This window comes from Camelina sativa, chromosome 9, assembly GCF_000633955.1.
Source record: "Camelina sativa cultivar DH55 chromosome 9, Cs, whole genome shotgun sequence".
NCBI classification, from domain to species: domain Eukaryota; kingdom Viridiplantae; phylum Streptophyta; class Magnoliopsida; order Brassicales; family Brassicaceae; genus Camelina; species Camelina sativa.
In genome coordinates, this window is record NC_025693.1 from 2,586,954 (window position 1) to 2,600,813 (window position 13,860).

The window sequence follows — 13,860 nt, forward strand, 5'->3', positions numbered from 1 at the left end:
ATATTAGGGGAATATTGAATATACAGAAACGAATATCATCACATGTTCACACAGAGGTTCTCTGATGACATTGATTCTACTACTTCTTTAAGTAATGCTACTAAGGGAAAAAAATCATTACTTGGTAAAAATTGATAAATGTATAATGATTACCTGTAAAATTGATAATTGAAGCCAAACTACACAACTGCACAACACCGTTGTCGGGGAAAACACGAATCCACCACACCCAAATCTCCGATGAGATGAAAGGGAAGACATTGAATACACAAACAAGTTAAACACATGAGAAGTATAAAGAAGGACAAAAAAAAAAAAAAAACACAGGAGAACAAATCATACCTAGAAGATGTAACAGAAGATACCAGAATCATAAGAGTTTAACAGAGCAATCCCACACTACCTCAACTACGACCTGCATCATCATCAGACATATTACATATAGAAGATATTATATTAGATTATATCCAAAATATTAAGAATAAGAGGGGAAGAAAGGGAAAGAAACAAAACTATAAAAGAAGAAGACGTAAAAGATGTGTTAAAAGGATGATCAAAACCAATGGAAATCGCATGTCCAGCCTAGTGCACCAGAGGAGCTCATAATTAAGACTTAAATGAATACGTTAGCACAGAGAGCGAAAGAAGAACTGTTAAGAGGAAGAACAAAACCGTTGAATAAGAGAAGAAGCGAAGCGTGTCTTGAGACATCACTCTCATCGATAAAAACATCATCCAAAAACTTGAAATAACAGAATGACAAGTAAACCACATAAATAAATTCATAAAAATTTGAGAACACATAGGCATTAGGCAAGAAGACACAAATAAGACAACTCCACTCCACCCCATCATCTCTCCTCTTCTTCTTCAATCTTCGTAGCTACAAAGAAAAACCATTAAAAATATAATTTTCTAGATTATTATTAGGGAAATTACCTAGAATATTACATAAAAGTAGGTTTATTACTAGACTAACACGTTGAGATTTTCGACTTACTAGAATAACACATAAAAGTTTGATTATTACTTCTAAACCAGGATTGTGTGTTTTATTACGGTTTATGCCATTTATAATTAAATTTGGTTGAAAAAAAAACTTGAGATTTTATGCTTTTGATCTTGAGATCTTGGATATGCTCTTACATTTAAATTGTCTTTGATTTTAAAGAGAAAAAAACACAAAAAAAACTTGAATGATCGATTCGTGTTTTTTTGGATTCTCTTAAATTTGGGTGGACAAAAAACATCATATTGATTCCTTCTGATTTGATTCACTCTCTCTCTCAAGAACAAAGTTTTAGATCTAGTTTTTATTTTGTCTGAGTTATCGGAGAAGATATTATCGGTGAGTTCGAGAATCGGTGAGTTCACTGGAGAAGAAATTATCGGTGAGTTCGATAATCGTAACTAGCGGTAGATTGAAAAGCCCCGCTGGTACAGTTCCGTTGAGAAGATTCTTGACGATTCTGATTTTGTTTAAGGACTTGCATTTACCAAGCTCTTCTGGGATTGGACCGAAGAAGAAGTTGTTAAAGAGTATCAACATCTCTAGCTTCTCGCCTCTGCATAAATCCATGGGGATAAGTCCGGTGAGGTGGTTGTAAGAGACATCAAGCTTTTTCAGATTCCCGTTCCGGCCAAGATTCGTCTCTGTTCTTGAACTGTTCAATAGGGATTTGTAAGTTTTAATCGGTCTCACATCTAACAGCGTCGTTGGATTGTGTTTTCTGTGATTGATTTAGAGATAAAAGCAGTTCTTTTAGCTCTTTGCTTTAGATATGTTTCCTGATATATGTGAGCTTCATATTTCTTGTAGGTTTATATGAAGAGCGCCCTTCTCCCACACTCTCCACCTGCCTGTCTCAAGTAATTATTCTCTACATTTCTCAGTTTTCAAGATCAAAGTTTCTTATACTAGTCAAGAGTTCTTTGTGTTGTAATTAATGGTCTGGAGTATATAAACTTCCAAGTCAAGATCTGCTTCAGAAAAACAAACAATGGATTCTATGAATGTGCTTGAACTTAGTTATAAGCATGGATTATTGTGTATGGTGTTGTCACATTGATTATTCATTGACCAATATGAACTTTGGATTTAGCCATAAATTATCTTTGTTAAAAGCTTAGAGAAAGGTGCTTCTTAAAAGGTTATGACATATGCTGTAAATGTGACTTGGTCTTCCTTTTCTTTTGTTGCAGATGGAAAGCTCGTTCACATGCAATTTACAGCGTACTCAAAAATCTTGAGGCTGATTTCCTTTGTCTGCAGGTTTGTTCTTGTAAATCTTCTTCTTCTTTATTTTTTTGTTTGGTTAGAATTGAGGTATCCTTTTCTAATGAGACAGAACTCCTCCTTCTCTCTTATTCAATCCACTAGAAAATTTTAGATGTTCATAAATGTTAGTGTTGTTTGTTCATAGTGCCTATGAATTGTGTGTATCAAATGGTGTCTCCACTTGTTTAGTTATATTGTTACAACTTTTGCAGGAAGTAGATGAGTACGATAGCTTTTACAGAAAAACATGGAGTCTCTGGGCTATTCTGGGATTTGTATTCAGAGAACAGGACAGAGGAAGCGTGATGGTTGTGCAATCTTCTACAAGCCAAACTGGTATGATTAAAACATTAGGCGTGATAAGACTTTTAAACTTGATGCAGAAACATTAATCTGATTGAAACAACACACTCTTCTTTTGATTTAGTGCAGAGTTGATCACCAAGGAACGGATCGAATATAATGATCTTGTGGACTCAATAAAGGCAGATAGTGTTACCTGCAGCAAACAGAAGATTGAGACATCCAACGAAAGAAAAGGTGATGACAAAGCGAAAGGTAAAATTGTCCTTTTGTGCTGTTTCTTTTATATCTCAACATCATTACCAACTTTTATCTATTGTTCTCTTCACATGTTTCCACAAATCTGCCCCAAACAAAAGATTCTCGAAAAGACAGTCGTGACCTTAATGATCCACTAGTGAGACTAAAACGCGATTGTGTTGGAATAATGGCTGCTTTCAGAATCAATAAGCCATTTGAGCACATTGTTATTGTGGCAAATACACATCTTTACTGGTACAAAAACTTGTCACCACATTAAAGATGATCTTTTTTTACACTCATGTTTCAACTTTCATCTCATGTTTTACTTCTTTCTAGGGACCCGGAATTGGCTGATGTGAAGCTTGCTCAAGCCAAGTATCTACTATCACGACTAGCTGAGTTCAGAACGCTAATATCAGATGAATTTGAGAGTACACCTTCGTTGCTTACATTTCTACTTTTTTTTTTGTTCCTTCGATTTGGCGTATTGATTTTATCTGTTCATGGTCGTTAAGAGTTTCTCCTGTAAACAATGCTGAAAGAGGAGATGATACAGATCAATTGAAGCCTGTATTCGTTGGTGAGTTTCCTCAATTGTTGCAAGATGAACAAAGTTATCCTGGTTAGTATTTCTTTGCCTTTCTTTAAGATAGAAGTAGGAACAGTTTCTTTGAGGAATGTTTGTGGNATCCAAGGTCCTTGATCTGGCGTTTTTCACAAGGATTGGCAAGAGAGTCTTGTTGGCAGTTTTTCATGTTGACAGATTGTGACATACATTGTTTTACTATTGAACCTTATCCTGATCTGACTGTTTCAAAAGTCTGGCAACATGAGATTGTTGGCACTGATGGTGATTCAGGTATCAAGAAAGATATAGCTAGTCAAAAGCAAATTTGGCCTCTAGATCTGCAGGTAGATGATCAGGGTAAAGTGATGTAAAAGCAATCATCTTTACGATATATTATTGATCTCCTAAGGCTGATCTTCTAAGGAGATTTATGTCTTGGCTCTCTCTCAGCATCGTGGTGTCAAAGAAGTTACTGAGTGGATGTCTAAGGTCTTTCCCTTTTATTACCATGCTTTAATCTCACTCGGTCATTAGATTGCACTTTTCATTACCTGTGACAACAACTCCCATCTGATGATTTCTCTTACAAATGTTCTCATCGCTATATTACAATCTCAATGGCAAAATGCTGACGTTTGTTATGTTTTTTGCTAGACAAGTTNGATTGTTGGCACTGATGGTGATTCAGGTATCAAGAAAGATATAGCTAGTCAAAAGCAAATTTGGCCTCTAGATCTGCAGGTAGATGATCAGGGTAAAGTGATGTAAAAGCAATCATCTTTACGATATATTATTGATCTCCTAAGGCTGATCTCGTTCATTCCCTGAGCTTTACTATTTTTTTTAGTTGCATTTGATTACTGAACTCCGATTGTTTTCATGGTTGCTTTCAGGATACACAAAGGAAAGAAGTAGTATTGTGGTGATTGGGCTTAGTATTCACACAGCTCCTGTTGAGATGCGTGAGAAGCTTGCTATTCCTGAAGCTGAATGGCCACGAGCTATCGCTGAGTTGTGCAGTTTGAATCATATCGAAGAAGCTGCTGTTCTCAGTCGCTGCAACCGAATGGAGATTTATGTCTTGGCTCTCTCTCAACATCGTGGTGTCAAAGAAGTTACTGAGTGGATGTCTAAGGTCTTTCCCTTTTATTACCATGCTTTAATCTCACCCGGTCATTAAGATTGCACTTTTCAGTACCTGTGACAACAACTCCCATCTGATGATTTCTCTTACAAATGTTCTCATCGCTATATTACAATCTCAATGGCAAAATGCTGACGTTTGTTATGTTTTTTGCTAGACAAGTTGAATCCCAGTTTCGGAGATCTGTCAGCACCGTTTTCTCTTGTACAACAAGGACGTCACACAACATATATTCAAAGTCTCAGCTGGTTTGGACTCCCTTGTCCTAGGAGAAGGTCAATACTTGCACAGGTTAAACAAGTTATTAAAGTAGGTCAAGGAGTCAATGGATTTGGGAGGAACATTAGTGGGCTATTTAAACACGCTATCACGGTTGGGAAGCGTGTGAGAACAGAGACAAATATCGCCGCTGGAGCTGTTTCCGTTAGCTCTGCTGCAGTCGAACTTGCTCTCATGAAGTTTCCAGATTTTTCACATGCATCATCTGCTAGGATGTTAGTAATTGGTGCTGGAAAGATGGGGAAGCTTGTAATCAAGCACTAGGTTGCTAAAGGTTGCACCAAAATGGTGGTTGTGAACCGAGGCGAAGAGAAAGTTGCAGCTATCCGCGATGAGTTGCCGTCTGGTGTTGAGATTATTTATAAACCCATCATTCTCTTCCTTCAATCCATCATTCTTGAAAATAAATTAAATTTACGTTGTGGGCAATGGTAAAATCATGGTAAACACAAGAAACGATACTACACATCTCAACTGATAAAAACTCAAAAGTGTCGTTATTTAGGGGGACAAAAGGCACAAACTTGTGAAGAAAGCAAGAGAACAATAAATATGCATTCTTTGTAAGAGAAGAAACATATGACCTGAGACTAAAGAAGAGATTTTGACAAACAGAAAACATAGCCGCAAAACTAGGAATATCCATTGCATAACAGAAGAGAAAATGGCTAAGTATTGCAGAAATTCAAAGACTTATATATATATATATGCAGAGCAATAAACCTTACTAATATTATCAAAGCTCAAATTAACCAATTCAGAAGAGACTCTTGACTGTATTTATATTTTGGCAGTCTAAAGAGGGCAAAGAGAAGGCGACTCAGTGAGGAAGCTAAGGAAGCTCACGTTGAAGACATATCATCAACTGCACCTTCTGCAAGCCAACTCTGATTCTAAGACTAATTAGAGATGAGTTGATATTTTGGGATTTTATAACTTATGAAACTATTGGTTAGGTTATTTTTTTTGGATGTAACCCTATGATATTTTGTCTACGTTTAACCTAGATAACAATCCATTGTTAACCGTTTGGTTTATCATTTTTTATCGTTGTTAACTGCATCTTCTGTACCCATTCTGGATTAAAAAAAAATATATATATATTGTATACTATTGTAAAATAACATCTTAAGGTATTTGATGTAGAGATGTTTGAGAAAAGAAGTGGGTAAGCTTAATGAAGTGATAGATGGGAAATAATATCTACTTAGAAGCTATAAGGAGTAGAAGATGGAGCCTTTGCAGAAGATAAAAGAGCTGCAACAGAGACGAAGGACAGAGATTTGTTTGGTTGTAGTTAATAGAATTTTAGGGTGAATGTGAGGTTTTATGTACAACTAGATCACTTAGGTACAATTGAGAAAATTTCAGTATAACTTGAACTACTTGGTGCAACTGTACTAGAGCTATAAAAATAAGTTTAAATATGGATCATGTGAAAACGGAAAAAATAGATTTTTTGGCGGCGGATATTCGTTTAAAATCATCACACGTGTGGTAAAATGAACCAAAGACAACAAGATATTAGTAAAAAATTATTTGGTATACACATAATTATACATAGTTGTCCAGTTGTACTCTCATATTCATAGTTGAACTTTTGCATTTTTTCGTATTTCCAGTTGGACTATAATATAAATTATTAATTAGCAGTTGACCACAAGATTTATCAGTATTAATTAGCATATACAAGGTTTTCATAACACAATGTTCATAAAAGGTTGGGTTTCACCTCTTTTGCTTCATTTGAGGTGATCACTTACTAAGTCTTCCTTATACTTTAAAGAGTGTTTTATGTGAAAACGTTAGTATATATTAGAAAGTGATAAATTCTTGTATTGTTGATTAAACATGGTTATTTAATAGTTCAATATGTAAAGAAATTCTTATAAACCTCAATTATCATTTTCATATTTTAAATATAAATGTAAATCTAAATATATATTTAGTTGTTGTACCTAGTTGAACTGAGTATTATATATTTATGTTATCTAAATATTACCCTCTATAGTTAAAATGTAATTTTGTGTGGTTATTATTCATTACCTCTCGGAAATATAATAAATAAATAAACAATTACGAATTACATAGGTTGTTATAGTAACATCTCTTACTTTTTCTAGTAACATCTCTTACTTGTTCCATTTCCGGTGAACAACAACGACAATATTAGCTAGGGTTGCAGAAGAAGATATGTTGAAGATAACTACAAAATTACAATAATATCGTTCATTAAAACGGATTTATGGGCACTAAGCAAAAGAACGTTATGTACGTACACTAATCTCAAGAACATTATGTACGTATGCGTTCATATGTACGTACACGTTTATAAGTACGTACACGTTCGATTTTAGGTTTAATGAACCCGAAATTACCAGAATATCCTCGTCTTCTACCTCTAACATACGACTGAAAACCCTAATTTTCCCTGCCTCACTTTATTTTTTCACGACTTATGTCTATTTTTTTGGTTTCACTTGTGGGGTTTTTACTCAACTATTATAGATTTTCGTCTCAACATCTGATTTCTAAATTAAAAACCTATAAAAAGTGAGTTATATAGATTTCCGAAACGATATCTTGCTCTTCCATGGATGAACCCAGAGGAAAGATTTCCGAAACTGAGTAGGAAAAAGACGTTTGCTCCGGCCGATAAACAGAACACGATTGATGAATCTGCTACAAACTTTATTACATGAACACCATTAATCGGAAGAACAGCAAACGTGTTTAGATCTATCCCCAATAAGTCTATCACAACGCTAGACTGTCTTTGCCAGCTCAAACAAATTCGTATTATTCTGGTAAGACTTTACAGCTGTCAAAAATGCCTACTAAATCTACCACAGACTAGAAGTCTACCAATACACTACGAAAACTATTGAGAAAAACAAACAAAGTATACCAAAAATATCTGTAAAGGATGAGGTCTGTCGCATAAATCTGTCGCAACAGGCCATTAGTCTACCATAAATATCTTTTGGGTCATATTGACTGTTGAAGGTGTACGTCAGATATTTTTGGTACACTTAGTTTTTGATACACATATACGTCCACCGATAAGTGTACCAACACTACAACTAAGTGTACCATCTACGTTGACCGATAAGTGTACCAAGACTACAACTAAGTGTACCAAAAATATCTGACGTACACCTTTAATCAGTCCACCTGTATAAATCTACCATCAAAGGATCGGTAGACTTAGTCCCAACTTCCAATGTTTTTTTTTTCTAATGGCATTAGCCGTAATTACGTTTTTTCCCAACACTAGTTTCAGGGGTAGTATAGGTACAATATGTTAGTCTAGTAATTACAAACAATTGTATGTTACTTTTGTAATAAGAAAGCTTTTATGCAATATTCTAGTAACTCACCCTAATTATTATTACTAGGTACTAACCAGCGAAAACCACGGGCTGAACATTTTTTTGATGAAAATTTGTAATAATTTATTTTGTTATTATGTTATTTATAATGGTTTGTGATTAAAAATTCGGTTTGCTTATATTAAATTTTTTTATTTTAAAAATGTTTATTGAAAACCTGTCAATAAAATATTAAACATTTGCATGTAATGAATAAAATTGTTTAAACCTTTGTCAATTAAATGCAATTCTTGCTATAGTTGTGAAGTAAGTAAAAAGATATAACTAACATGTAAAAAGAACAACTAAATATAGCTAGTGAAGTCCTGAAAAACCTCTTTGAATAACCACTTTCAAACATTGAATATATTTAAATCTAAACTTAATTTTATTTTCCTAAAGAATGGTGTAGATAAAAGAAAATATAACTTTTTTAATAGATAATATCTTATATCTTTTATTTTTATTTATTAATATTTAAAATCTAAGCCGTTAAACGCAACTGTTATATATTTTATTCGATTATATTTATGATAAAAATTTTAACCCGTGCTGGAAATATTTTTTGATAAAATGTGTGGTTATATATATTTTATTCGATTAGATTTTTAGAATCTTAGCTGTTAATTTTTTTTAAGTACGAATTAGTTCTGATTCTAATAGATTTTTTGTTTTACTTTTCTACAATTTATTTTATTTTATGTGTCCCCAATTTTCGTTTTTAGTTAATTATATTTATTAAATTAATTAATTAAGTTTTTCTAATGGCAATTGAATGTAATTTTTTACACATTTTAAAGTTAGTTTCATATTTGTACTTCTCAATTCATATAGTAGGATTTGGTATAAATATTCTAGTTTAACCTCAAATCCATAAAAGAATATTAAGATCAATTGAAATTTTAAGGATATAACAAAAAATTTTAATATATTTTCTTAATTTATGTGAAAATTATAAAAAATGAGAGATATGCCTTAGATCTGACATGCCTTAAGCATGAGAGAGATGGCACTAATTTTTCTTCTCCTCACAAAATTAGAACCAAAATTTCTTCATAAAAATTGTTTCTTGGATTCCTTTTATACTTAAGAATAAACTATTTTTTATTTTTGTGCATTTAAGAATAAACTTTTTTCTTTTTACTACAAATCTAGTGATATATAATAATTATTGAAAATACTGAAATAGGAGAAAAAAACAAGTTGACAAAAACTAAGCAAAACATAAGTAAAACCTATGCAAATTTAAGAAACAAAAAGCATAACTGTATTGATTATAGCCTTCACGGCGCCTAAGCGTCCACAGAATCCGTTTTTTTAGAACATAAGTACATAACCAAGTTACTTTTATTTATTTCTTAATAAAATTAAAGACCACTTCATGTATAGAGAGTATTCTAGTTATATTATATATACGTAAGAGTTTAATATAAAATTTTCCCTATTAAAACTAAGAAACGAAAGTTATTAAACTTACATGGGTGCCAGAAAGAAACAACCAGTATAATGCTCCCTGAAATTAAACATAACATTCGTTAAGAAAATAATTTTCGTATCATCAAGGAGCTCAAGAGTATGTGTACTATTAGATGCGTCAAGGAGCTCAGAAATAAAAAAATTTCGTAAATATCAAACAAGTAACTACTAGACGCATGTGTACATATGGTCACCAGAGTGAGCCAAACATGGTTATAGCTTCAACTTTTTAGCTTTTATATAATGGATCGAGCACACTTATATTGATATTGTTCTAAATCAAATTTTTAAGGTACGCAAGAAAGTTTAAAAGTTGAAATTATATTTGAATGATAACTACGGTGGTTCAAAGTTAAAACAACTTGATGCTTTCAAGGTTTAAAATAGGGAAAATTACGTTTTAAACTTTCAAAGTATCACTGGATAGCACTTTAAACCTCGAGAAAATTTCACTAACACAATAAACCTTTAAAATGACTTTACTAACACTTGAAACCTTTAAAATAATTTTACTAACAGTTTAAACCTTAAAACTAACTTTCATTTTTTGTACCGCTATAAAAAATAACGGAATAATAATATATGTCAACGCAAAATAGTTAAACTGTGTTGGTTTAATTTAAAAATTTGTTAGTTTTATTTTTTATAAATAAACTAAAAAAGAAGAAGATAAATTTATGTTCATCTTTATTGTAAACAAAAATTTTACGACATTACTCTTCACATTATTAATCCTTTTAATAAAAGCATCTTCACTAGATTCTGATTCAAATCGATTGACTTCTCATTGGAAACCAATGAATCTTCTAAATATGTTTTCGTCATCAATTTTACATTTGTCAAATGTTTTAACCTTACCTCTGATTCTTCATTTTTTTTACTTTGATGTATTTTTTTTTTATAAATCGTAATAAATAAATAATTAAATTAAATTAAATAAACAAATATTTAAATCAAACCAGCATAGTTTAACTATTTCCCGTTGACAGATATTACTGTTCCGTCATCTTTCATGGCGGGTCAAACAGAAAATTTAGTTTTAAGGTTTAAAGTGTTAGTGAAATCATTTTAAAGGTTTATAGTGTCAGTGAAATAATCTCAAGGTTTAAAGTGCTACTCAGTGACACTTTGAAGGTTTAACATGTGATTTTTCCGTTTAAAATAACAATAATTCCAGAAGAAAAAAAATTAATCTAGTCTGAGATAATCAACAGATGGGCTGAGCAAAATAAAGCTGGTAGGAATAGCGGAATTCTTTTCCTACGGAAGATCGATCACCTGTCGATTGTCATATTGTCATAATCGGTTGAAGAAAGTATATATGTATTATATAATACGATTTACAACATTCTATAAACTCACCATGTGATCAAACAGATACTCTCTGTCTCGCGGCAATAATCATCTGTGTCCATGGGTAATACTCAGCATACACTAGTCCAAGTAATGTGCATATCTCAAAGGAAATCTGCAAAACAAAAAAAAAATATTAAGTTTAAATCAACTCATGTTTTCTTTTTTCAGAATCCGATATATATGTAAATCACGTATTGGAATTTAAAAAAAACTTACAAACATAATAGGATCTAGGGGTAAAAACGAGATGACGCTCCAAACTATAGCGTATGCGAACATCGCAAATGCTACCAAAAAAGACATGTGCTCGACGCTCTTGTTCTTCACAATCCTCATCTGCATTTTATCATCATTTACATTACTAATGTAAAAACAATTGTTTTTTGAGATATATATAATATATATATTAAACTTAGAACTTCACTTACCACAACGAATATGGGAGCGATATACATGATGATGTTGTATACGCAACAAACATCACCAATCACCGACCGCTGAACTCCTCTAGAATCTACTAGCGTAAAGATCAAGGTTGTAAATGCAACCACAAGCACGACCTTAACTATCAGAACTGCAATGATCAGTCGTCGTTGTCTAGCCTGATCGCAATACCTGATGTATACGAGTAGATACATCGTCATAATGGTCACTTCTACTGCATTAGTAACGAGGGTAGGAGTGCCAAAAGGATACACTACTGGTAATCCATAAACAACTCATACCATACATCTCCTAAAAGTAGCTATGTATAGTATGGATGTCCTCTCCCCCACAGATTGGTTCCTAACTATGTGTATAACCGTCGGCCTATTAATAAAATTCATAAACCAAATTAGTTAGATATTAATATAATTGCATATTTTCCTATTTAAAACTTTGCCCAAAAAATAAGATAATGTATAATACAGTTTCTTAACTCTTGAATAAGTTTTTTTTAATTGATATTATATTTAGTGTTTTGATGATTTCAATATTTTGGTGGAATAATGTATGCATTTAATGTAATTATAATACTTCATTTTTTTCACAACGAGTGTCATTTAATATTTTGGTAGGATAATGTATGCATTTAATATAATTATAATACTTCATTATTTTTTTCACAACAAGTGTCATTTTAGAAAGAAAAAAAAAACAAGTGTCATTTTAGGATTATTTGTATATTTCAAAATAAATGTTGTTTTAGATTTTCAATAGTTTGGTATAAATTTTCTAATTTAACCTCAATTCCAAAAAAAATATCAAAAATCAATTTAAATTTTAATGGTATTAGAATTTTTTTTAATATATTCTATTAATTTGTATGAAAAAATGTCAAAAATCTTTTCTTCTATTTACTAGTTACTACAACGTTACCTACTTCCCCCTCAAATGGTGGGTTCTTCAAACTTTGATTTATACAATATATAGTCAGATATATATACGTTGGCCTCAAACTCATATGTTATAGTTATATTTACGATAGCTTCACAATAATGTCTATTTGAATATTTAAGACAGGGAATTGAACCGTGGTGCCAAAGGAGGGAGCAAGATGCCTTTACCAGTTACCACCTCAAAACCATATTTTTACTATTCACAAAAACCAAAACTTACATTATTATTATTATTATTAAGTACTAGGTATTGTGCCTCTGCGATAGGAACTCATGTTAATAAAATAGTTATTACAAAAATCTTTTAATTATTTATATTTATTAAGTTAAAAAATAATAAATTCAAAAAGTACAAATTTTTGAAATTTTCTTCATATATTAATTGATAAATATTCTTAAAATAACGTTACCTTCACATGTAATTAAATAAATAATAATTAATGCTATAGACATATGATTTAAAAATCTTTACGATTAAATAAATAATGATTAATACTATAAACATATGATAAGTAATTGCATTTTTAAATAAAATTTGATGTACTCAAATCCACATATTTAAATAAAAAAAGAACATAAAGAAGAGTTGTAATGAAAATATGACATTTTAATTATATTTTAGTATCATAGACACAACCATAAATATCAAATTTTCCAAAAGTTGTAAAGGTTCACAATAGAAATCGAAAGTTTTAATGGTTTATCAAATAAACTAAATTTTATGTGGTTTCATTAAAAGGTTGTAATAATTCATTTTTTTCAGCAAAAGTTAATTTTATTTATGATTGTAAAAAGTCATTAAAATCTAGTAAATAATAATTTATGAAGATTTTATCCAAGTGATGTGAACTTAAATATTAAATATAGCAAATGTTGCAGTGATTCAATTAAATAGGTTAGAATAATTTAGTTTAATATATTTTAATAAATAAAAATTCGTAATTTATGAAGAAATATACTCAGATATTGAATATAATTAATAATTACTTCACCTATCTCTAATAGATTGATGTTTTAATATTTTTCTTGTTCTTAAAAGATTGATGTTTGTAACACCCACAAACCAAATCTTGGTATTTTGGTAAGGGTGTCGATCGACACCTCCTAGTGAGGCATCGATCGACACCAATTGTGGTCGGTTTGGTCGGTTCAATTTTAATTGTCCGGTTTGCGTGGTTGGTTTAGGGAATCCCTAAATCGAGTTTTAAAGGAAGAAAACGACCTAGGGTCGTGTTGTTTTGTCTTATGCGCCGTTTTTGAGAGAAAACACAAAGAGAGAGTGTTCTTGAGCTATTGGGAAGAGATTGAGAGATTCCTTGCTGTTCTTGGGAGATCCAAGGCTGGGAAGGTGCTAGAAGCTTGCTAGGAGTGAGGGAATTCGTTCTTGTTGGTCAGAATCTTCCTGCAAAGAGGTGAGTGCATGACCATGGCTTATCTAAGCTAAGATCTCTAGATTCTATGTG

At 31.8% G+C, this 13,860-nt stretch overlaps 2 protein-coding genes and 1 pseudogene across 2 annotated transcripts; 2 read left to right on the forward strand and 1 right to left on the reverse strand.

The window, feature by feature from the left end:
- On the forward strand, positions 1,152–3,511 carry LOC104714939 (annotated as a pseudogene).
- Positions 3,519–4,922, forward strand: LOC109125155 (glutamyl-tRNA reductase 2, chloroplastic-like). The gene is made up of 4 exons (XM_019230347.1): positions 3,519–3,674; positions 4,072–4,146; positions 4,286–4,527; positions 4,694–4,922. Exons 1-4 carry the CDS (start codon positions 3,578–3,580, stop codon positions 4,700–4,702), a joined length of 423 nt encoding a protein of 140 aa, XP_019085892.1. The 5' UTR covers positions 3,519–3,577; the 3' UTR covers positions 4,703–4,922.
- On the reverse strand, positions 11,032–11,656 carry LOC104714940 (bidirectional sugar transporter SWEET7-like). The gene is made up of 3 exons (XM_010432404.1): positions 11,447–11,656; positions 11,235–11,354; positions 11,032–11,130 (listed from the first exon to the last, which is right to left on the reverse strand). The coding sequence occupies exons 1-3, from the start codon at positions 11,654–11,656 to the stop codon at positions 11,032–11,034; spliced, it is 429 nt and encodes a 142-aa protein (XP_010430706.1).